At 35.7% G+C, this 25459-nt stretch overlaps 3 protein-coding genes and 1 pseudogene across 4 annotated transcripts; 1 reads left to right on the forward strand and 3 right to left on the reverse strand.

The window, feature by feature from the left end:
- Positions 1 to 618: 618 nt before the first annotated feature.
- Positions 619 to 5208, reverse strand: LOC120179652 (26S proteasome regulatory subunit 7-like). Its single transcript, XM_039185191.1, has 12 exons — positions 5158 to 5208; positions 4994 to 5047; positions 4044 to 4151; positions 3737 to 3818; positions 3108 to 3199; positions 2949 to 3026; positions 2719 to 2780; positions 2009 to 2153; positions 1702 to 1920; positions 1432 to 1613; positions 1067 to 1242; positions 619 to 981 (listed from the first exon to the last, which is right to left on the reverse strand). The coding sequence occupies exons 1-12, from the start codon at positions 5206 to 5208 to the stop codon at positions 824 to 826; spliced, it is 1407 nt and encodes a 468-aa protein (XP_039041122.1). The 3' UTR covers positions 619 to 823.
- LOC120179665 (protein STRUBBELIG-RECEPTOR FAMILY 6-like) lies at positions 4996 to 10257 on the reverse strand. 2 transcript variants are annotated; one of them, XM_039185201.1, is made up of 16 exons: positions 10055 to 10257; positions 9036 to 9168; positions 8870 to 8941; positions 8718 to 8783; positions 8566 to 8637; positions 8391 to 8462; positions 8224 to 8295; positions 8079 to 8144; positions 7905 to 7960; positions 7503 to 7811; positions 7110 to 7393; positions 6572 to 6843; positions 6079 to 6211; positions 5780 to 5919; positions 5524 to 5680; positions 4996 to 5360 (listed from the first exon to the last, which is right to left on the reverse strand). In XM_039185201.1, exons 1-16 carry the CDS (start codon positions 10155 to 10157, stop codon positions 5208 to 5210), a joined length of 2160 nt encoding a protein of 719 aa, XP_039041132.1. In that variant the 5' UTR covers positions 10158 to 10257; the 3' UTR covers positions 4996 to 5207. The 2 variants fall into 2 exon arrangements, with proteins under 2 accessions (XP_039041132.1, XP_039041131.1); XM_039185200.1 differs by having other exon boundaries at positions 7503 to 7807; positions 7898 to 7960.
- A 5326-nt stretch (positions 10258 to 15583) lies between these two features.
- LOC120179666 lies at positions 15584 to 17797 on the forward strand (annotated as a pseudogene).
- An 86-nt stretch (positions 17798 to 17883) lies between these two features.
- LOC120179664 (ATPase 10, plasma membrane-type-like) lies at positions 17884 to 22548 on the reverse strand. The gene is given in 25 exon segments (XM_039185199.1): positions 17884 to 18013; positions 18118 to 18287; positions 18372 to 18728; positions 18807 to 18967; positions 19054 to 19135; positions 19243 to 19275; positions 19356 to 19594; positions 19716 to 19799; positions 19802 to 19876; positions 19983 to 20084; positions 20087 to 20126; positions 20262 to 20366; positions 20486 to 20728; positions 20848 to 20939; positions 20942 to 20966; positions 21078 to 21284; positions 21370 to 21549; positions 21648 to 21782; positions 21859 to 21996; positions 22087 to 22142; positions 22145 to 22184; positions 22282 to 22315; positions 22317 to 22367; positions 22369 to 22397; positions 22475 to 22548. Coding segments are annotated over 25 exon segments (2841 nt in total). The 5' UTR covers positions 22541 to 22548; the 3' UTR covers positions 17884 to 17916.
- Positions 22549 to 25459: the final 2911 nt, after the last annotated feature.

The following is a 25459-nucleotide window of genomic DNA, read 5'->3' on the forward strand; positions in this document are numbered from 1 at the left end:
TGTTTCCAATGTTCAGATTACATACCTCCAGGTTCTTTTTTCTTCCCCTTTTCAGTGGCTCAGCTCATACATAGCAAACCCCTTTGTAAAACAATCATTTGCTTGTTCCTGCGTTTGGCACCTAGAAGATGCATATGTTGTTCCTTCTTGTATGCACTTGAGAATACCGGATTTTAGTTTCTGATGTCCGCCGATTTGAATGATTGCAGGGATTTAGCTTGATATGCTGAATGAACCCAAATTTGTTCTGTGCGTTTCTAAGTGCTTTTAGTTGTGCTTTTGTTCTTCATACTTCTACCAAGAGTTGCATTTGCAGTAAAATATGGATAGTTAAACAATACTGAATTCGAAGTTCTATAATGTGATATCCCTGACTTTTGGTGTCATTCTTGTTGCAGCCCCCTCGAATTGTCTCGCATATAATGAATGGTTCCCACTATGGTACCAAGGACTCTTCAGGTTACCAATGGCTGAGCTCATATATGCTTAACCTTGAGAAACAAATTTCTATTTCTATTCGAGGAACCTGGTATCGAAACACATTTTATTTTATTCTCTTCAACTAAGATAAATTAAGAAATAATATTATTTTTTTTATTTAAAGGTTGCTATGCGAACAAAAAGAAAGTGCTGTTTGATTCGTACCAGCTTTCCAATGGGAGTAGTCATCATTACAAAAGCCAGACAAGCAAACAAATTGCAACAAGTAAAACAATGAATTACCAAATGTTTAGAAATCTCCATCTACGAAAACCAATACAATTGAACATGATAGACCCACATACATGTGTTTCCGAAGTTGAGAGTCGCACCGATCTTCGGGCTAATTGTAAACCATGTATTTTGGTGTTGCACTAAACTTTTGATATCCCTTTATGACCTTGTTAACCGCATCAAGGAAATCTTTCTCTGTTACTGTTTTTCTTCGAGCCCGAATTGCATACATTCCAGCCTCGGTGCACACACTTCTTATATCAGCTCCTGCGAATAAAAACCAAGAAATGTTGATATAAAACAGAGTGGAGCAAGTCAAGAACAATAAAAAAGGAACTTCCCGAGATTTTACCAGTAGAATTTGGGCAAAGCCGGGCTAAAAGTTCAAATCTAATGTCACGCTCGCAGTTCATTGTTCTTGTGTGAATTTTAAATATCTGTGTCCGACTCTCCAAATCGGGGAGACCAAACTCAACCTTACGATCTAATCGTCCAGGACGTAATAATGCAGGATCTAGCGTGTCCGGCCTGGAATATGAACAAAAATAAAGGACACATCAAATCCATAAACATCTCCTGTGCACATTCAAATCCTTTGTAGAATAAATCAAATTAAACCTTTTGTGAACATTAGACCCGGGTTGGGATGTCTTAAAAGGGGAAAAAGGTGATTTGATGCTTATTTAAAGAGTTCAAATTATATGTAGCAATTTCAACCTGTTCGTTGCCATCAGGACTTTGATGTTTCCACGAGCATCAAAACCATCAAGCTGGTTGACAATTTCGAGCATGGTACGCTGAACCTCATTGTCTCCACCCACACCATCATCAAAACGTGCACCTCCAATTGCATCGACTTCATCAAAGAATACAATGCATGCTTTCTTTGATCGAGCCATCTACAGTATTCAATAACATCAAAATCAAAATGTAATATAGAATAACTTCAAGAGAAAACTTGAACATTGATAGTTATCAGGTTATAACCTGAAACAGTTCTCGAACCATTCTAGCTCCTTCACCGACGTATTTTTGAACGAGCTCACTTCCAATAACACGAATGAAGCAAGCATCAGTTCTGTTTGCAACAGCTCTTGCAAGAAGAGTCTTACCAGTTCCCGGAGGACCGTAGCAAAGAACACCCTTAGGAGGATCAATCCCGAGCTTGACAAATTTCTCAGGATGAAGCATGGGCAGCTCCACAACCTAAAGTAACAAAACTCATCAATACAAAGGCTGCAGCTTTTCAAATTTGTGTGTGACAGTACATGTTAAAAAGAAGTGTCACACGCACTTCCCGCATCTTCTCAATCTGTTCCTTACATCCACCGACATCATTATATGTCACGTCTGGCTTCTCCTCCACAGTCATCATGGTGACACTAGGGTCAATCTTTGGAGGTAAGGGAATCTGTATCTGATATTTGTTTCGATCAACACTGCAAAGGCAGGATAACAATCAGGAGCTAATAAGAAGCTGATAAATAATTAAGGAAAATAATTTACAAGGACAAAGAGCATGATTTGCTTCCATTGAGAAAATAATGAAGGCATTAATGAAAACTCACAAAAAGCATAGAATAAAATGCTACTACTATTTTTTTAGTAACAACTACATGTTATCCTTCCAACAAAATAAGATGAATGTATCATAAGAATAGCCTGAATAGTTATACTTGGTGACAATGATCATTTCCTGGCTACAGTGCTAGATGTTGTAAAGTCCTCAAGGTTGAATCTCTCTTTAAGGGGAAAAATGCCAAAAGAGAAATCAATGGTCGTACAAAACCACGGTAGGCAAGGCCCAGGGGTTTTCCATATGCCCTCAATGGTGGTGGCAACAAGCAAATAATCTAAACAAGAATAACTGCAGTAATGTAACTGCAGTGAGAAATAAACTATTTACATGATATAATACTTTAGCCAAAGTGTACAAGAATAACTGAAAATCTACATCTGTAAACAATATTCAACATGTGATCTTTCAGGAAACTGAAAACTTACCCCACACGCATGCCTTCTTCTATATCGGTTGGGGAAACTTTGTCACCCAGCCCAACAACAAACTGCAATTAGAACCCGTAAGCATATCAGACCAAAAGAATGTTATGTTTATTCTTCTGACAAAGAAACTATGTTAACTCTAGAATGTTTATGTTCAATAACCAGATTGACAAACATTTGTTTGACATTAAAAACATATTTGTTTGAGAAACTATTTTAATGATAAATACCTTGGCAATTTGTTTGACGTTAATAACATATTTGGCATCCTCTGTATTAGGATTAATGATTTTTGTGCATCTAGCCACCTGGATGAAATAAATAATCAACAAAGTAATAAAAAGGGTAACATAAATACACAGTTCCATAGAAAATCATTCTAACAATACCTGGAGCGGTTGCTCCTCCTGCATCATCTGTTTATCAGAGAGAAGATCCCATTGGCTAGGAGCTGCTAATCCAGTGTCCGACTCCTTGATGCCTATTTTGCAAAGTAGGCCAGCATAAAAACATGAATACATTAAAAATAGACCTATATTGCAACAAATTAGAATGGTGGCTAACAAACGATAATTTGTATAATCGAATATTAACTCAATACCCAAACATGAAAAACCATATCTGCCAAACACATTGATGTAACATGTTATGTTAGCAGCTAAAAATCAAGAAGAAAACACTGCAATGGTTAAAGATATTGAATAAATGTAATAATGCTAAATTTTTATGAAATAAGGAAAGAGTTTCCCAGTGAACAATGGCCAGATACCAGGAACTATTGAATCTAGGGACAAGGTGGGAGCAACTAGTTTAGCTTCATAGACCACAACCAGTGCAGAATTTTATGCGATAATATAAACTAGCATGCTACATTAATATAGCTGGTAAGAGTTGCAAAATAGACACTTATCAACATAAAAAAGTTAATCCAAATAATAAATGAAAACATATAAATGCAGCCAACAAATAGCTTCGTAAAACAGCAACACAATCCCTGAGACAAGGGTAAAGCACATACCGCATAAATCATTTACTTTCTTTGCCATTTCCTTAATCTCCTTTTCAACTTGCTTGATGCTCGTTGAATAAGGCCCTAAACCCTGCAAATATGAAACGAAATTTGCAATGTAGTTAAGCAACACTATCAAAGGCCTAAATAAAATACCTGGAGCATAAAAATTAACATGCCCACTTTTTTCAAACACCCTAGAAATTAGAGGTAGATCCTATGATCGCTTCTCAACAGAAAAGATAATATAATAAAAGATAAAAAATGGAAGCAATCTCCTATAGCGGACATGCTGAGAGAAAGATAGCTAAATTACATAGGTTTTGTGGAGTGCGATATCGTCTTCGTCAAGAGGCCGGGGGTTCTTCTCTTCCTTGATGTCATTTCTGGTGCCATTCTTTGGGCTCTCTAGCGGAACCTGTAACTGTTACAAAAAGGGGGTTTTAATCTGGTTCGCCGTCGAATTCGAAACCTCTCAATCGGCCGTCTTTGGTTTGAATCTGTTCGGCTATCTTTATATGCGTATATATATATATATATATATAAGTTAAAGCCAAAGCCGTACCAAACTTGTTGCCAAAGAAATGTGGGCTTTGTATAATTTTATGGTTAAATTATACCATTAGTCACTGAACTTTATATTACATATCGTTTTAACACTAAACTCTTCTTCATTTTTTCACAAAAAATCATCACTTCTACAATTATCTGTCAGTCAATTATCATTCATCACTAATCATTATTCACAACAAGACTATTCACATTCTAGAGCAAGTACAGGAGAATAATGATTCAGTTCAACAAGAGGAATTTTCTTCAAATATGTTCAAAGACATTGTAATAAGACCAAGAACATTTGATCACTCAAACTAATACAAAGCTGAACCAATTTCCAAATTTAGGTTTCGCTTAAGACTTTGGCTTGGATATGGTGCACTGTGGTGGTTACAATGAATCGTCGTGGAGACGAAGGTACAAGTACCGTCCTCCGAAGGCCACCATAGGGTCTTGAAATTGATGGCCATTGACGGAGGAAACGTACATATCTAAAGGTTGATGACGAGTCAAAGAAACAAAAGGGGGGGGAATGGAAATGGGAAAATGGACAAGAATCGAGTCGAGCCTTTGTGGTAAAAAGGGCAATTTGATCAGTGGCGAACAAGGGAGATGATCAGGTAATATTCTTTGATTTATGAGTACGAAAGGAAATAACTAAGAGAATACTGCATGCCTTATTATTTGAGAGAGAAAAAAGTTTAAAAGTACACGTACAGAAGGGTGAAAGAATTTCAATGTGAGGGTATCACCAGTTGGACTATACTGCAACATATTACAAACTGCAGGGACTGAATTGAAACCAAAACTAAAGTTAAGGAATGTATAATTATTTTACAATGAAACCCAAAAATAAAACGTTCGAACATGATTACAATCTCAAAGTCCTCATCACCAAAACAATCAATCAAGAGATCTTTCGTCATTACATGTAGTCATGTGTATCATTAGGGTTGTTGGTTCGCGGAGATGCACCTTGCTCCATCCCTGTTGTTCGCTTACTCATGTTAGCTCGCTGCACGAGCCGAACCAGTGCTTCAACCACTTCCGACATAGGTGGTCGGAACTCAGGCTCGGGCTGCACCAAAGAAAGAAAGTAAAAAAATATCAGTTTACGTCAAAATTGGTGACTTGCAAAGAAGTTCTCGTCTTCCTGTATGTCAGGAAAACGTCGTTTGATACTCAATTAAGGCAAAAACACGAAACACAAGTCGTCTTTCGTTTTTCAGCCAAGACATTACCTGGACACAAAGAGCGATGACATCAGCAAAACGAGAGAGAGATTTAACCGGGTAAAGCCCTTCGAGTGCCGGGTCAACCATCTTGGATAGAGCATCGATGTCGTGGAGTTGAGGTGTTGCCCATCGAACCAAAGATTGCTCTAGTCTGGGCCTTGTGCTGTAATAAAACAGTCACATGATAGTTAGGACTGTGGTTAACTAACAGGAAGCTAACACCATGAATGGACTAAGCGACTTCCGGGCAATTATTCCTCACCTGTCAAAGGGCTTACGTCCGGTGAGAAGCTCCAACATAACCACTCCAAAACTGTAAACATCACTCTTAAGAGAGTACTGGCCGGACATTTTAACCTCCGGTGCACTGTATCCAGACCCTGCATCGTCGCGATTTAATACCTGCATACCAAAGTGAGACGATTTCAGTACAAACGCAAGTAACAATTGAAACCCTTCGGTACGTTGAGTCTTTGACCATGGTCAATATAGGTCACGGAAGTATTTTCATATTCCGGATTTTCATCAGTCACTTTCAGCATTAACACAGTACAAATGTACCTCATCTGCTTTCGGAATAAAGGTTGCCAAGCCCGAGTCAGAAAGGTGAGGATTGAGCTCAGAATCAAGGAAGATGTTTGTTGACTTGATATTTTTATGAACGACGGATGGAGAGCAAACTTCATGCAGGTACCTGAAGCATAAAAAGATCCTTTTAAGAATTCCGAGTCACCATTGCTCATTTGCAATATATAATAATCTCTGCAGGAATGAAAGTTTACTTCCTAGATGACTTTTACAGCAGGACATGGTACGTATTCGATCTTAACTAATATTTCAAGATTCCTAATAGTCAACACGTACTCTACTAGCAACTTACAAATGGTTAATTCGAAACCATAATCAGTCCGACATAACTAATACTGCAGATATTGTTACCCTCATCAGAAACTACCTGACTTTGCAAGGTTCAAACAGGTCCCGTAATACGAATAGGCAAAAATTCTACAACGAATAATAGCTATAATCGCCCATGACTGAATTTCTGACTTACTCTAGTGCACGTGCAGTCCCCAAAGCAATTTTGACTCGCAAGTTCCAAATTAATGGCTTGATGTACTCATCTGGTATATGCAAGAAATCGTGAAGTGAACCGTTTTTGTGGAACTCATAGACAATGAGGTGATGTCCATGTTCCGAACAATATCCAACCAGCTCCGTCACATTTGTGTGATGCAACTGGGAAATATTTGAAACCATCTCCATAAAATCGTCAGACATTCCACTGGGAAGAGCTGATGAATCTATTTTCTTCACAGCCAAAACCTATGGCAGTATGAACACAAGATACCTGCTAGGTGAGTACATAGTATAACATTTCTAAAAGAATTTAAGGAAATAAAATGGCAAACTACGGGGAAAAACTTATGAAGGTCAATGATATCGGTGATTAGAAGATTAAATATGCAGATAAAAAGTTTATTTCTCAAGTTAGAGCATGTAAAAAACTGAAATAGCTATAAAAATTCAAGCAAAGAAAATGCTTCATTTATTATGACTGACTATGGATTTTATATGCAGCAAGATTATACTTTTCCATTGCCAAACTGAGCTCGATAAACTCGTCCAAAAGACCCTTCACCAAGAAAATTTTCAACACTGAAACTGCCTGTAGCCATCTGGAGGTCTGCTATTGAATATGATTTAACATTTGTAGGAGGCGGTACAGCTTTCTTAACAGCAATAGGCTTTTTATTGAACTCTTCTTCATTGAATGATTTGTGACGGTCGACAGGAGGGGGTCGAAGATTTATTGAAAGGGGTGTGTCAAGTGCCTGGCTATCAAATGAAGATGAAGACTTCACGGATTTTATTTCTGCATTACAATTTCAAGCATGATAAACAAAGAGTTAGATCAAGAGAACTATAAAATGTGTTAAAAACCGAAAGACTTTAGCATCTATTCAGTAGACTACAAGAGTTACCTTGCACTTCATTAGAAGCAAGAGGAGCAAGGGGTTGATTATCGAGCTTTTCAATATCTGAGGACGACCTCCTGGATCTTCTCTTCACCAAAAAGAATGCTACAATAGCCCCGACAATGAGGATTGATATCACTATTCCAGCTATGGCTCCACCTCCGATTCCTGAACTGCTACTCCCACTATTGGAACCACCATCTGATTTGGAACCATTGCTACCAGATTTGTGCTTTCTGGTGTTTCTAGTAGTAGGAGTACCAGGTGGAGGTGGGGGTGCAGGCCCCGAGCTCCATGAATTACCGTCCGTCCTGTCATAAAGATTATTCAGGTCAAAATTACAAAGATTTTTCTTTGATACCATATAGAGACCTCAAAAGTTAACGAGGTTGAATGCTTACTTCAAATTGATACTTTTCAATTGAGCAGGCACCCAGCCGGTAAACCGGTTATTGGAAACATCTCTGTGAGACCAAAAAAGAACAACAACTATCACAAACTGCAGTATCATAGGGTCAATTACATAATACGAAAACAATATATGACATCTAGAATTTTCAAAATGTTAAGTTGGTTACCCACAATTTATCAAGGGGAAGATTTGCAAGGACATCGATAGTGCCCGAAAACTGGTTGTTTTCCAAGTACCTACAGAAGGGTAAATAATACATATAGGGAAAAATCCATCATATAAAGCGTTCTACAAAAGATATCCTCTAATACTTACATAGTGCTTATACTGGTAAGATTCTTAAAACTCTCGGGTAGAGAACCGGTCATAGAATTGAAAGAGAGATCCCTGAAGCAAGGAATAAATATAAAATGTAACTAGGTCTTTCGGTTAAAATAGCTTAAAGACGGGCAATTAAACATTGTATAATGTGAACATCTTACAATGTGGAGAGGGAAGAAAGCGATCCGAACATGTCACTCAAGGCATTCTGAAGCTGGTTATGAGCAAGATTCCTGAATTTTCCAGAAATGGGAAAGCAGAAAAGAAAAGAGGGTTAAATGTTTTAAATGTATGAGGACCTCGGATCGAGAGATGAATATTTGGAACATTACTTACAGGTACTGAAGAGAAGGCATCTGACTGATGGAAAAAGGGACGCCTCCGGTAAATTGATTAGATTCAAGATTTCTGCATTCGGATGAACATTATATATAAATCACTTAAAGAAAAGAAAACGAAAAGGAAACAAATGCACAAATGAAATATACAATCGCTGCAAGTTTGGAGGAATATTATATGGTATGTCTCCAACAAGATTGTTATGGCTCAAGTCCCTGCAGGTTTTGTCAAAACATCAGTCTGAATCAGATGATGAACATTGAACAAAACGATACACTATTGAAGATTATAGAATTCTTACAATTCTTTCAATGATGTCAAACTTTGAAGGCTGTAACCCATTGTCCCGGAAAGTCCAAGATTCGACAGTTTACTGAGAAAAAGACATAGAATAACATAATGTAGTTAATATTAGCAAGATGTAGGACAAGATCTCTCAAAGGAAAGCAGAGATAACAGAAGATCACATTTCGGTGACACGTTTGTTTGAGCAAGTAACACCTTTCCAGGACTGCCCACATGGATCACCGTTGCTAGCGGTCCACCCGGTTAGCTGCTGTGGTGAATTTAAAGCACTGTACATAACCCCTAGAGCAGACACTGCACATCAAGCATCCCAACATGCAGAAGGAGTGACACAAGGAGATAATTTCTAATTATAAGTACTTCCATTAAACAACATGACCAGCTAAAGCTAAACCTCCATTAAAGAACACTTGAAGGCACAACATTTAGCTAGAAATATTAGAACAAAAATGAAACCGGGAAATCCGATAACTAATTCATCTCAGTTTCAAGTATCAACCTCTAAACAGAAAACTGATTTATTTGCAGAAAACTGATATGTGAATCAAACCCATCCCTCAATATTTCCATTTCAACATTTTGGAGGATTGATTTTGGCAGCTGCAGGGTAAAATATCATCCCCGATTGGATTGGACCATTAATAGAAAGAGGTTTTATTGATAACTATCAGCAAAACCTAGCCCTAAACAAGATCTACAAAGAGATGGAGCTTATCAAATGTTATGATTCTACAGCACTGATATGTGAATCATTTCGATTGCCGGTATAGGTTCAGCAAGTTATAGCCATTAAGGTAGTCCGGTCAGCGGCAATCAAGAGAAACGCCAAAAAAGGTTGTAAACTTGTCCAGGAACTCATATCCCAGCAGGCAGCAAGTTCATCAATTAAACCGACAACTAAAGAATCTAACTTTCCTCATCCTTTACTTATCTACACAATCTACAAGAACCCGCCTTTGGAAATCAAGGTCAAAACTTTATAAACACCAACGAAAAAGTTAAAATGCCATTGCAATCAAACAAGTCCATTTTAAGCCACGAGCAGCTCAAAACAGATGAGCATAGCAGAAAGCATAAGCCAACCAAAAACCACAGATTCGGTAATGAAAAAGCAGGCAAATGCAAAATCAATGAATCTAAACACAATAAATCAGAAAAAGCAAAACAAAGTAACACTAACCATCTCCTTGATCCGTTTCGCCATTGACAAATCCAGGCTTAAACCCCAGAATGCAGACTGTAAACAGCACCAAAATCAAAGCTTTCCTCCAATTCTTCACCATCTTTCTACAAACTGGTCCCTTCCCAGAAACCAAAACTGGCTTGGTTTAACACCCTTTTTATTCTTATTCTTCTCTCTCGATTATTTTTCTTTTTTCTGTTGTAGATTTTATACTTATTTAGCCATTAGTTCATAAAACCAAGGCAAAATCTGGCAGCACGATTAGCCAGAAGAATCCAAAGCCTCACGCTTTATATGTACATTCCCTGTGACTATAACATTATCATTTTACACCAATATATATATGTATATAGACAATTACAAGCATAAAAAATTCCCAATTTTGTAATTTGGGTTTTTGTTTTTATTCTTTTTTACGTTACTGGAAACTGTTAACAAAATTGAAAAAAGTAGAGAGATGTTTATGGCTTTGGTAGGTGAATTGTTTCCCCCCAAAATTACTGAATTCTGCTATAAGAGTTTCCATTACATTCTTTATAATTATTACACAATATTTTTATTTATGAATTAAAGTTAAATTTAAGATTTTAATAAACGAAAATATTAAAATAGAATAATGGTTATTAATTAGTATGCAATACTAAAATAGCAGTTATACTGATGTAACTTTCACATGATTTTAGGGTTGATATTTTTTAATTATGATTATGATTATGATTATGATTATGATTATACAGCTTTTGAGGTTGGCATCAAATATATGACCCATGCTATATAAGGACAACAAATATGAGATAATGTAACTCAATGCTTTAGAGATTAAATCACGGATTGATGAAGTACGTTTGGTTGATTAATCAAAGTATATTTGGTTAATGAAACATGACTTGTTTTTTTAGAAGTCCTTAATTTCATTAAATGTATAAAATATTTAAATTATGATAAAGTTTACAATTATAATTGTAAATTAAACATAAAAAACTAACACTTAAAATCACTCAATGACCCCATGTAATGAAAATGTTCAAAAATATAATCAAATAAACTCAAACAAATTATAGATATGAACAGATCTGAGTGCATCAACAAACAAACCACAAAAGGGGATGAAATCACTAAAAGACTACCGAGGTAGGAAAGATCAACATAATAATAAATAAACATCATCTTGATCAGTCGTGACAATGTCAAATCAAACACTGAAGAAAAAAGATAAACTAAACCAACGGTCAAATGATCAAAAAACATGTCATAAAGATAGAGAAAAATGTGTCATAAAGGCGGAATAAGACATGTCATGAAGTTAAAATTATTAAAAATAAAAAAACTAAAAAAAACCAAAAATATGATATAATAAAAAAATGACAAATAATGAATATTGACATTCGACGATTAGCGCTAAGATGAATACTATCGTCAAACACAAATATGGGAAAAAAAATACTAACAACAGATAAGAAAAAAAAATTGGTGCAACATTAAAGCTTAAAGGAAAAAGATAACTTGTTTAAAAATTTGGGTGGTACCTTGAGAATATAGTTAATCAAAGTAGTTTATTCCTAATTACGTCGCATGGAATTTAATCGGGTAATTAAGGGCGGGAAGCTAAATTTTCCCGATTCTCTTATACCTTAAAAGTCAACCATATGCCTCCTTTATTTTTCAATATGAAAATTTAACAATTATTTATTTTATCATTTTTTAAATTATTATAATTTAATATAAAATTTATATCCAAGTTTCTTCCTATATATAAATAAAAAATATAAGTTCATATATTTATATATAATAATAATAATAATAATAATATCGATTAAATTAAAATTTAATTTATAAACTAAATTAACATATTAATCATTTGTATTACGTTGATTTAAAAGCAAGTTAAAATGTTGACTTGATGAAAATGTGTCGTTCTCAAAGGGTAGTTGAAAGACAGTGAAATGATGACTGAAGCTTTCAAAATAACAAAATTAAATGAACTAGTTTCAATGTTAAAATCAACCAACCTATACAAATTCTTGCTGTTTAAGCAAAGTGTCGGTTTCCTTGTTCCAATGCCACCCATAATTAATTTAATATACTAAATTTTACTGTTTATGAATATTTTATTTTTGAAAATATTTTTTTTATTAATTTAATGATGATTGTAAATTAATATCGATTCTAAATACTCTTAATCCATTTGATATTAAATGCTTAAATACCATTGACTTATGATATGCTTGAACATAAACTTTTAAGGATAACAATTATTTTTTTAATCACTAAAATAATTTATTATGTATATATTTAAGAGTAAATTTATTACAATAATTTTAATAATTCATTATTGATAGAAGAATAAGATAATTTTTTACGTTATTACAATAATTATTGGTGCATAAATGAATTTGACCTAGTAATTTTTTAAATTTAAGTCATTAATTACGAATTTATTATATATAAATTATTAAACTGTTAATTTTGAAATCAATTATTTAATAAAAAGTTTTAATAATAGTGTTTAACTAGATGATTTTTTTTAGTTTAATCACCGATATCCATTTTTTTTACTATTTTAGATCGGATTTTGTAAAGACACATTATGAGTACGACTCTCGTAATTTAATTTACTCTTTTCACAAACATTAATATAAAAACTTTGACATTATTTAAAAGATTTAATGTCTTAGCTTACTAGATTAATTGATTGTTGATAATTAATTAATTTTTTTAATTTTCATAAAAGACCAAATTCATAATTAAACAATAATTTAAATATTGTATTGAAAATGAAATGTGAAATTGAAGAAAATTACTTGTTGTATTATAAATGGATAGTACAGATTAAAAAAACAAATGACGACAAAATGGTAGGAAAAATGACACAAGCAAAGATGTGTCGCGCTACGCTATGCGCCACGTAGCTTTTATTTTATTACAAAATTTGTCCTTAACTTCAAATACAACGTTTGCAAGCTCATTCCATTTTATGCTGGTGATACGTGGAATTATCCATGATTTCCTCTGTATTCTATTAAATTGTTTGTTATTGTAATATCATCCAATTTTTTCAAAAAAATATGATTTTTGTATTTTCTAAGAATTTAAAAATTAAAAATAGGAATTGCAAAAGCTTAATGCTTGTTATAAAATGTATATTGAATTTGGATATGTAATATATGAGACAGATTTTCATTTTAATTTTTGTTATATATTTTAACAATTTTTAAAAATAATAAAAATAAAAGGTGAAATGAAGAAGCTTGTCGGCTATTATGCGTATGCAAATTGCAAGACGTAAAATAGAATTGTGGGCTTCTCCTAAGAGTTTTAACCAATAAGCCTCGGAAATATGGGCCCAAAATTATAACTCAATCTTCAAGATACAGCAAAGGCATATCTACTCAGCCCATTCCCTTTGAATAAAAGAAACCTAACTCAATTATTTCCCTTTTTCTTTTAACCAAGAAGCGTAGAATGTCGTACGAATCAAATTATATCGGTAGTAAAAAATATTGTTATTATTAAGGCCTCAGGTTCGACTAATATGAATGTTAAGAGTATGAACATTTAATATCAAATGGTTTAGAATTATCTTTAAACATATAATGTCTTGTAATTACTCAAATTTAAAAAAGGCTGGTATGTCAAGTTATTCGGATCACAACTGAAGCTAATTAAGCTGCTTGATTATACGACCAAATACACTCTCAAAAGGATAGGTTCCTAGCTATTTTCAATTTAATTCATATTGGTCTTCGCCATATTCTTAATCTTACTAGAGATGTTCATGGCCCGCGTTATTTATGGATGGCTGATGTAATTACTTAGCCTTTCCTTTTCATTAGAAAAAAAAAGCGTTATGTATTCATGTCACACCCTAAATTAGAGTCTAAAAATTTTCTTAAAATCCTTCCGATGACTAAATTGAAATTTTAACTAAATTTGGGGGCCAAAGTGAAATTTTGATTAAATTCATATCTAAATTCAAAAAGTACCAAAAATGGAGGATTTAAAGTTTGATTTTACCATTTCTCTTTTTAGGGAATTTATAACCCCAAATCTAAAAAGCTTCATCCTTTAGAAAACCTTGTTTTTTTTTTCTCTCTTCAAGCTTTCCTCTTTTAGCAATAAATTTCAATCGTTATTTCATCGCCGATCGTTGTTCCGTTTTCGACACTTCTTACACTATTGTGTTCCTTACGTCGTCCAAAGTCTACAAGTGTCCATCTTATCTCTATTGTCGTTGGCGTGAGGGGTGATACAAATAGAATTTTCGACGTTTCGAAATTTAGCTATTTGTCATTCACCGGTTTAAACCGAACTTGATAAATGTCTCAAAATCCATTAAAAACCCATTCTTTGTATGGGAGGACTATTCCCCTCCCAAATATTTTGGTACAACAATAATTTAAGTACATTTTAATTTAAATGTTAATCAAACAAAGCCTTTCTCTTCTGTTTCTTGACTTAAATATTTAATAGATTTGTACCTTCAATATTTGATCATAATTTTATCCTTGTTGATTGTTAAATAGTTGGACTTTTTTCCTAACATTAACCTTGCAATCATTATAGAACCAGCTGCACGTGAGGCTACATATTCTTGCCTAGTGGTAGGGATGGCAAAGGGCCGGGTTCGGGCCAGATATTGTTTGTCCCGTTCTCGTTCTCGCTTAAAAAATCTGTACCCGTTCCTGGTTAAAAAATCGCGGGGATTTAAACGGGGATCCCCATCTGGTAATCGGGGAAAATCGCGGGGAAACGGGTATCCCCATTTAGCATAAACGATTATTTAAACGGGTATCGGGCCGGGTATATATATTTAAATTAAATACATAAATATTATATATATATATTTAAATTTAAATTAAATTTATTAATATTATACATATAATAATTATTTTTAATATTTATCGGGGCGGGTATCGGGGCGGGGATTACTAAACCCGTCCCCGTCCCCATTTAACATAAACGATTTTTCTCCGTCCCCGTTTAATTCGATTTTTAATTTTTCCCGTCGGGTACAGTTTTTTTTTTTTTTGCCATCCCTACCTAGTGGATCCTTTGAACAAAAATTCCCAGCCACGTGCTTACACGAGAAGAGCTTTACGATATTTCGAAAAAATAATAATTAAATGACCAACTTAGAAATCAAGTAATAGATATGTGACCAGAAAGGTAGTTTAATATATTTTTTAACCGAAGTAACCGACACTTGTTTCTCGTCGATAAAAAGGAAGAAAGATGATCCTGTCAACAAATTTTCTTACAACGTACAGTTCATTTTATTTTCTTACAAGCATTTTCGATTAAACACCGACGTGGTTTAGTAGTTTCGTGCAACCCTTTCTAACTATAATTTTGAGATTGCGATGTTCAAAATCAAATCTTAAATTCCGGCATTGTTCCGTCAGCTTCAAATTACACCTGCCCTACGTTATTATACTTGTCAATTAATGTCAACTTCGTTGTTGGAATAAAATATGGAAAAAAAACATATTGCACCGTAGAAGCTTCCAACCCCCCCCCCCCCCCGAGGAAACAGACGCAAGTTCACCGCCATGGCAGGCATCAGCGAGTTCCCGGACAAGAACGACGATGATGTTTTCAGGTACCTGATCGTGAGACCAGACAAGGGTGGGATTTGGGATCTGTTGAGCTACTCATTGTCGGGTGACATAGACAGTTTGGTGAAGTTCCTGGAAGCCTCCGACCAGGATGCGGTGGTGGTGGCCGGTGGAGAAGCCGCCGACCACCGGTGGGTCATTCTGGTTTCCATCGTTGCACGCAAGATCCTTCACTTTCTCGGCAAGCACATGGAGTTAACCGGTTATGTGGTTGATTTCTTCCTCAATCTTCTTTCTCAGAATGGCTCCATCTTGGGCTTGTTATATAATCTTCTCAAGGGTAAATTGTCTAATTGAATCCCCCGTATTCATATTTGTTTGAAACACAAAAAAACCCATAATTTTTTAGCTACTGAGATGACTGTGAGTTGCAGGAGATGTAGTTATACTGAAAAGAGGCACTGAGACTTTTATTAGTACCATTGGACACAGAGAACCGAGAATGAACCTCCACCAAGGCGAAAAGTTGGTGCAAGATTGCATAATTCTGCTCCAGGGGAGGGAATCACGAATGTTGAATTCGATAACCAAGCAAAGACGGACCTCTGTTTGATGGCATCCAAGCTAGCGTATGAGAACGCCCAGGTTGTAAGGAATGTCGTTGTTAATCGTTGGAAGGTAAGCTACTATACTGCTTTTCTCGGACCTGAATTTGTTTTTTACTATGTTCCGATGATCTTTGATTTGAAATCGATGAGCCTAAACATATGCAGATGAACTTTGTGGACTTCTACCACTGCTGGGACGGTAATAGCACATACTGAATGTTGTGAATGGTGTATTAACTCGAATTCCATTTCATAGATTACCAAAAGGAGAAATCCACTCAAGTTTTTCTGTTATGTGACAAGCCGGAGGATTCGAATCTGATATTGATCAGCATCCATGGCACGGATCTTTTTGATGCCGATGATTGGAGTACTGATTTCGACTACTCTTGGTACGAAATTCTGAATTTAGGAAAGCTTCATATGGGATTTCTAGAGGCATTAGGTTTGGGTAATAGAGAAGATACCACTTCCTTCTATCATCATCTTCAGAAGAGAAGCACAAAGCACAGCTTTTCCGAACTATCCACTGGTATTGGTCTAAAGGGCATCCCACTGGAAATGGTGGAGAAGACCGCGTACTATATGGTGAGAGAAAAGCTCAAGACCTTGTTAGAAGAGCACAAGAATGCTAAATATATATTCACCGGGAATAGCTTAGGAGGAGCTCTGGCGATTTTGTTTCCTACAGTGCTCATTCTGCATGAGGAGACAGTTACTTGAAAAGTTGCTCGGGGTATACACTTTTGGACAGCCGAGGATCGGTAACAGAGGCAGATCGGGAGATTCATGGAAGCTCATTTAGATCACCCGGTCCCCAAGTATTTCAGAGTTGTTTACTGCAATGATTTGGTGCCCAGGTTGCCTTATGATGATAAAACCTTTGTATAAGCATTTCAGGGTGTGCCTTTACTACAACAGATGCTATATCGAGCAGGTATAATCTACACCTATGTCACTTCCATGCTCATTGACAAATGCTGTTTTGTCCACCTACTTTCATCATATCGAGTTAATTTCGTGTTTTATTCTGTTTTTGTTTAAAGTGAGTGGACGAGGAGCCGAATAAGAACTTCTTTGGAATAACACATATAGTCCCCGTGTATCTCACTGCGGTTTGGGAGTTAATGAGAAGTTTGGCCATGGGATACACCTATGCCCCTGAGTACAAGGAAGGATGGTTCTCCATATTTATCAGGGTACTAGGATTGTTAATTCCTGGTATATCAGCACATTGTGCAACAAATTATGTCTACTCCATAAGACTCAAAAAGATTCGTGGTATTCGGATGTCCTCCTACTAGGAATCTTCTCAGTGCGTAAGCCTTTTATCTCTTTTCCATGTATTACTACTAGCTTTGTACTCACCAGTTTCTATCGATCTTCTCTGTCGATCGAACTTATGATAATGGAAGGATTAGTGCATGAAAACTGTGTCAATACCTACATTAGATTGTGTGTTTCTTCGCCAGCTCAGGACCATGAAAAATTCATCAAAGAAAAGAATTCAACTCTTTCAAGTAGCTTATTGTTTTGGGATTTTACTAAATATTGCAACATTTTCTGCAAATGCAAAGAAGAATATTGAAACTTCAAGACAAAGGCAACCGTTCTATATTTTAACTAGCAATGCTCTTATCTCAGCCGGCTTTATCTTCGGTAGAATACCGGTAAACACGATGCTCGCGTTCATTTTCTAGATCGTATGAGCCGATTTAATCGTGTTTAAATCCAAATTTTTAAGCCTCATAACTGATTCTACATGACCTCTTAAAGTGTGCAGCTCCCCAAGTCTGCAAAAGTCGAAGCATCGTTTCAGCAAAAGCTTGTTTCAAAAGATGCTCATTGTTAAGTTGTTAGCAGGTAGCCAATGCAATTGAGGTAAAACTGAAGGTACCTTGCTATTTCAGCGCGCCGCCTGGCCTGATCGGCTATCAAAGAAGATCTCGATCTTCTGCCGTTGAAATCCAAGTCTGCAGCCATCGAGCCCTGCAGGCTCCTCTGAGAAAGAACCCACTTGGCTGCCCGGTCTTCTTTCCCGTAGTCTTTCTTCGAAGTAAATGCAGTCTGTTGCACATAGAAGCCATGAGAAGCCTCTTCAAGGTAAGATTTATACCATAATAAGTTTGAAACAAGGACGAGTACACTGACCTTTCTATCAAATAGGAGGTTCCAGGCTTCTCCGCTCAACGTGTAGCGAATGAAGAACTTGATGATATCGAGGGGAACATAGAAAACTAAACTGTATATCCATATAACACCAGCCCATCCCCATCCAATGCCACTGATATAAGCAAAGCTAATATGTGCATACACTGCTATCAAGGTAGCCACCAGTTGAGCCACCACAAATGCACACATCAAGAGAGCACCAGGCCTCTCGACGAACGACCAACTTCGACTCCGGGTAACGAAGATGAGAGCCTGGCTAATGATGCTAACTTGAAGATATACCGCAGAGGATATTTGCTCGGTATCGTCAGATATAGACTTTACATTGAAGTGAGTCTGCAGGAAAGAAAAGAAAAGTTCAGGGAACGCAATTATCTTCCCCAAATAAACAGTTGAAAGTGAATCAAGAAGTACCTCAAAGAAATCTGTATCAACTACAATCCAGTAAAAGAGGACAGTAACCAAGGCAAGATAGGTTCCGATGACAATGCCGGTTGCGAATATCTCGTTAAGCTTCCAACTGTCCGGACTCGGAGATGGCTTTACTCGATCTTTGGATATAGTCATGATAGTTCCTGATTGAGAATCTGAGGTAAGCTTTCCACTAAGAATACTTAAGAAAAACACCCGAAGGAGTGGGCATCATAGATCGAAAACTTACCGTCGTTAAGGATTGCAATGATCAAAACCATGAAAGGTGGGAAATCATATTCCCATATCAGAGCTAGAAGCACAAAACCAAGCTGCAATTGTGTGATTATTTATGGAACAAACAGATCAGTGTACAAAACCTTAGGATTCCATGAAAGTGAGCAAAACAGTAGGAACTGTGAAAAAAAAGTTAACATACCACTATTCGAATAGTTATCGACACAGCATATATCTGCAAATTCAAGAAGGCTAGTCAGTTATATCAACTAGAAAATCTAGGCTCTTTTCGGAACGAAAGATTCAATACTTTACAGTATAGTTTTTCATCCTTTGGAATATAGCTCTGCTTGTTAACACAGCACTGATTATCACACTTAATCCAGGCTCGGTCAAGACTATATCTGAAGCACTCCTTGCAGCATCTGTAGCATCCGCCACTGCTATTCCGATGTCTGCTTTCTTCAAAGCGGGCGCATCGTTCACACCATCTCCTGTCATTCCCACCACATGCTTCTTTCCTTGTAAAATCTTTACGATCTCGTACTTGTGTTCTTGGAAATCGTACCGAAATGTAGGCGAGTCAGAGGATGAAATCACATAGCAGATAACACATGTATAGCAAAGATCCATACAGGCTAAAACGTTATAATTCTTTTCTGAAAAGAATCATACCTGGGAATACTCCAGCAAAGCCATCGGCCTTTTCAATGAGTTCATCCGTCGGAATAGCTTCGTTCTCATCTTTTTCGCGACCCATAATGATGAAGCAGGATACATGTTTGTCCCCATACCCAGTCTTCTTCCGGTCTCCTTCGCAATAGCCAACTGGTCACCTATATTAGTATGTATAGGATATATCAGTATTTTTTCTGCAAAAATGCTGCTTTTCGGGTTTAAAATCATATTAAGTTCTAGCATGCTAAAGTAATTCATATGTACCTGTAATCATCTTTACACAAACTCCGAGGTTTAAGGCTCGACGAATGGTCTCGGCACTATCATGCCTCGGAGGATCGAATAAAGGCAACAACCCACAAATGTCCAGGGACCTCCTGGACTCTCCTTGGTTCTTTCCGGTACTACCTGAGAAGATGATCATGCCAGTTCATAAACATGTTAGGAAGGAACTTGAATGATTTGGGGAAACTCAAATAATTTTCGTTTATTCAATTTTCAGTACCAATATCAAACCGCAACACATCGGGAACGGTATCATACCTGAAAAGTGACTGCAAGAGACCGCAAGCCCCTCTCGGCAAAACGGTCGATTATAGCATGAACTTTTCCAGCAATCTCGTGTTTCTCTTCACAAAGACTTAGAATCTGATATATAGAAGACGAAGAAGAATGATGAGTGAGAGTGAAGTGAATCTCCTGTGCTCATTGCACCATATTGCCATGAAGGCAGCTCAGACTCGAGAAGAGTTAAAGGAGATGGCTACCTGTTCGGGAGCTCCTTTGCTGGCACGGTACCAATTTCCTTCTGAGTCAATGTACGTAATTGCAGTACGTTTGTCCACTGGATTGAATGGCAGAAAGTGAATTTCTTTGATGTTTGCACGAGCCTCCTTCGGGTCTGCAAGCATGTTAGTAATGGCTGCATCGATTGCATCCTGATTTTCGAGTCTCGAGGCTCTTGCTGCAAGCAGAACAATCATGTCTTTGTCCATATCATCACTAAAAACCTTTAGAACAAAAGGTAAGCCCTTTAGAACAAAAGGTAAGCTTGGCTATTAGCCTGCATCTGAAAATCGAGGCATTGAAAGAATTAGGAGTTCACAGGTTTGAAGTCCAGCTATTGTACCTCGACAAGGTTTCGATCAACAGTTAAGCGATTCAAGGTCAGAGTTCCAGTTTTGTCACTGCATAGTACATCCATTCCGGCCATTTCTTCATTGCAGTCATCCTTTTAGTGATGGCACCCTTGAAAAAACAAACAAAAAAAGAGATTTGCAATCGATTAAGCGTAAGTATTCGGCTTGTTGCCGTGCTATTCGAATGATTTCCGATGTGCATTGACTATTATAGTTGTACCTGTTGAGAGAGTCGATGAGAACCGATTGCCAGAGTAACAGATAATACAGTTGGCATAGCTATAGGAATTCCTCCAATCAAGAGAACCAGAAGGTTGTTAATTCCATATCTGTATGATCGTTGCTGTATCGGGAACATGACGATGATTTCGAGAATCATCCCCACGGCAATAGAGCAGATGCAGAAATTCCCAATGGAAGTGAGTACCTGACAGATATATTGCAACTTATATAAGATTAACTCAGTTACACTAATGATCACGCATATCAGTAATTTTATGCATTAGATTCACCTGCTGAAAGTGTCCGATGACTTCGGTGGAGTCGACTAAGTGTGCTGCTTTTCCGAAGAAAGAGTGAACTCCGGTAGCTATAACCACAGCCTCAATCTCACCGTGCTTACAAGTTGAACCAGAAAACACTTCGTCTCCTGTCCTCTTGGTGACCGGAAGGGATTCTCCGGTAAGAGCTGACTGCAAAACAGATTTTTTTTACATGATATCTCCAGTTATTCAACAGACAGAATAAATGAAAACAATCAAATGAGATAATTATCAAGCCTAGCACTCACCTGGTCGATTTTAAGCGGATCGCCTTCAAGAAGGCGAGCATCTGCAGGGATGATATCGCCGAGTTTGATGCTAATTATATCTCCTGGTACTAAAACTTCAGCATCTTTCTCTTGCCACTGCCCATCTCTGAGAACCTGCATAAAAAAGGATTATGCAAATTAACACATTGTTGTATTGGCGATGAAACCAGCAGATAAGAGAGTTGAACACCTTTGTTTTTGGAGCGAGACGAGCCATAAGCGCGGCTGCGGCATTTCCAGCGTTGTTTTCTTCGATGAAACTGATTGTTGAGTTGATAAGCAACAAACATATGATCCCTACAAAGTCCTGCCAGTCAGGACCCTCGCCCTGGCATATAACAGACCCCATAAAGCTATCAGGGTGACCATTAAGTTGAAATTCGATAAGTACTTGGTGAAAGAGAAAGATATAACGTACACCACCATTGGCAAGGGCAATCGCCATCACTGCGGCAGCTTCCATAACCCATGATAAGGATTCCACATAAAGCTTAGAAACTTCAGAAACTTGTTTTCCTGGATTCGAATAAAAAACGCAGCGATTACTTGTCTAAAAGTATTACTCGAATCATCGAGTATTCAGTTGGCACCGGACCACCAGTTAATGCCTTACCGGCTTCTCCTCGAGCTTATTTGGACCAAATATGTACTCGAACTTCAGCATCTTCAGATGTAAGTCCTCCTTGGGATTTATCAGTTGCTCAAAACTTCATGTAACGGTAAGCGTTCCTATTGAAAACAAATATGATTTAGAAATACTGGAAATCTCCAGTATCTGCTCTGTTAGTAGAAGTATATGAACTAACCAAATCAATCCCTTCTCGGTTGAAGTTCTCGGGATCGAGCAAGGGTTTATCGAGCTCCTCGCTCATGATTCGATCTGTAAAACACATCGGTCCGAGACAGATCAATTTGTAATTCAAACGGCATGTACATTTTCGAACATAAACCCATGCATACTGCAAATTAACTAAGTTAATGTGTATCCTACAATGTTACAGAACATAACAGTATCACATATTAAGACCAAAACCACCATTGGCTGCTGCTCAGACAAAGAACAGACAAACGAAAACGTGACGCTCAGTGTTTCCGGTTAACGACTTACTTTGTATCGGAACGAAGAAGGGTAAAGCCTGCGAAATGACTGAATTCGATGAGCTTCCTCTTCCTTTTCCTGTAGTGGAGGGTTTATTGAGTAGTAGTATGAAGAAGCAAAGGCAGGTAAGTGAAGTGAGATAATAAAGAGACAACAACAACAACAACAACAACAACCCATGTTTTGTTTTCCGTTGACAAGTTGTTGGCAATTGACCGACGTTTCACCTGAACCCAAAATTGGCGCCATATTTGTCAGCAGCTTGGCTATCAACTACCTTTCAAAGCTCGCTGCTTTAAACCTAACCGTCACTGAACAAAATCCAAAGGTCAAATTTTTTCATTAATCCCTATACTATGCTTAAGTTTTGGATTTTGTCCTTATACTCTTTGATCAATTTTGATCCTGTAATTTTCAAATTTTAGTCGTAAATCAAATGGTATACAGACAACATGAATGGTTAAACTGAAAAACATGATTTGGTTTAACATATTTAAAGGTTGTTGTTTAGATTAGAATCAAAATTTTAAAAATATATAAATTAAATTTATAATTTACACATAATATGCGGACTAAATATCAAACTCTTTGTTCAGCATTTCATTAGTTAATTGGTTGCATGTTGATCATATGTGTCGACAGTTGGGGCGTTTCATATGCTAACCGTCAATCAAAATGCTGACAGTTGTAGGTGATGTGTTGGCAAGAGTTTGCTTTGTGTTCTTGTAATATGCATAAGTTATAAATTTAAGTTTTTAGTTCTAATTTTTTTTTCATTTTAAATATCCATACTTTAGTTATTTTATCATTTTATTGTTTTACTAGGGATTAAAATTTTAAAAATTTTAAAAAATAAAAAAGTTAAATTAAATTAAATTAGAATCTATATAGTAAAAGAACTAATGTCAGAGTTTGATCTTCATTTAATTTAAGGGTTTGTATTTGATATGTGGAAAATATATAAATTTGAACAATTTTATATAAAAGTTTTTAATTTATAAAATAAGAAATTATGGATATTTTATTCAGATAAACAAACAAAAATATGTGATATATAATGAAATTCATAATTTCAAAAAAAAATTGGGAAGAGGTTAGTTTTATTAAAATTTGAAAAATATTCAAATTATAATTAAAGTTTATAATCATAAACTAAACTTATAATATTCACATTTTTCTATAATCGTTAACACAAAAAATTGATCACTTAAATCATATAAAGACCATGCAAGAAAAAGATTACTGAATTTGACACTGTCACGACTGATCAAGATGACGTTTATTTGTTATCATGTTGATCTTCCCTACTTTGGACCTCGAATTGGATTTGGATACACGATTTACATTCGTGGATAGTTTTCTCGCATCGTTTGATTCTAATATATGGTTTGTCGGTTGTCTTTGAATAGCTTATCCCATTTTGTGATTCGTTTACTAATACAATCATATTTATTCTTATCTACGTTTTATTCGAGTTTATTTGATTATGTTTGATTATATATTTTAATCTTTTTTTGTTGTCTCCCGGTTCCAAGACTTCGCCTTGACTAATTCGGACCGACCCGCGTCACACACCTGACTTTGGTGGGTGAGTCTTCCGACATATATTTTTGTCTTAACAAAAGGATAAACAAAAAATATCGTCGAAAATGTGCCAAAAGACAGAGAAAAAAGCACCATAAAGATAGGAAAAAAAACACACCTTAAAGGCAAAGTTATTAAAAATTAAAAAATAAGAAGAAAAAAAAAGCAAAGATACGATATAATAAAATACTAAAATAAAGGCTTAATATAAAAAATACCTAAATTATACTTAAAATTGACTTTTGATGCCTAAAAAATTTTTCGTTAAAAATATGCTACTAATGTTTTCTTTTAAAGTTTATGTGCATATCATTAAATTTTGAACATTTCAATTTCATCCCTAAATTATAATCTTTATTCTAAATTATTCCCTAAACTTTTTTAACATTCCAATTTCATCACAAACTATATGTATACAATATATACTAATCACATCCCTTGTTAATAAAATCGTTAGACCAAGCTATTTTATTATATGTTTGAAAAAAAACAAAATTTAGGTTAAACTATTGTTGAAAATAATTACATATTTGGATGAATTTGGAATATTCAAAAGCTTGGGACTAATTTAGAAAGAGGACCATAGTTTATGGATGAAATTATGATATTCAAAAGTTTAAGGATTGATTTAGAATGAGATTCTAGGTATGAAGTTAGAATATTAAAAAATTCAAATACCAACTTAAAATGAAGATTATAATAATTTGTCGGTGTTTGAACCCGAGATCTCTAGATAAAATAACAAGTCCTTTAACAAGATCACTTAACTCGTATATAAAATAAAATTAAAAAGAAATCAAAAGTACAAACACTAAAATAAAATTTTATTAAAATATGGCTATATAATAAAATAAAAACAATAACTTTAATGAGTACGTCTAATTCACATTATTGAATCTAAATTTATAATAATCCACATTTTGATATTTGAAGATATAAAAAGTAGAGAGATCAAATCTTAAAAGACAGAATAGTACAAGGACTGAAAGATCAAAGTTACATTTTCTGAAAAATGAAAAACATTTATATGAATCATTACATCCCCTTCAGCAAATCGAAATGTTTATCTCACAATTTACAATTTTTGCAACCTCAGTTTGTATATAAA

Source organism: Hibiscus syriacus, unplaced genomic scaffold (assembly GCF_006381635.1).
Source record: "Hibiscus syriacus cultivar Baekdansim isolate YM2019G1 unplaced genomic scaffold, ASM638163v2 tig00112443_pilon, whole genome shotgun sequence".
Lineage (NCBI taxonomy): Eukaryota > Viridiplantae > Streptophyta > Magnoliopsida > Malvales > Malvaceae > Hibiscus > Hibiscus syriacus.

Excerpts from the sequence above, each read along its gene's own strand:
- LOC120179665 (XM_039185200.1), bottom strand. The coding sequence starts at position 10,157 with ATGGTGAAGAATTGGAGGAAAGCTTTGATTTTGGTGCTGTTTACAGTC. Across the intron at positions 6,844-7,109 it reads CTCAGTTTGGCAATGGAAAA|GTTTTGGCTGTGAAGAAAAT; the intron begins GTATAATCTTGC and ends ATACTGCCATAG. Across the intron at positions 5,361-5,523 it reads TCATCGCTCTTTGTGTCCAG|CCCGAGCCTGAGTTCCGACC; the intron begins GTAATGTCTTGG and ends TCTTTGGTGCAG.
- LOC120179652 (XM_039185191.1), bottom strand. The coding sequence starts at position 5,208 with ATGACGAAAGATCTCTTGATTGATTGTTTTGGTGATGAGGACTTTGAG. Across the intron at positions 4,152-4,993 it reads TCTTTCACCCTTCTGTACGT|TTACAGGTTCCGCTAGAGAG; the intron begins GTACTTTTAAAC and ends TTTTTGTAACAG. Across the intron at positions 3,819-4,043 it reads TCGCACTCCACAAAACCTAT|GGTTTAGGGCCTTATTCAAC; the intron begins GTAATTTAGCTA and ends TCATATTTGCAG.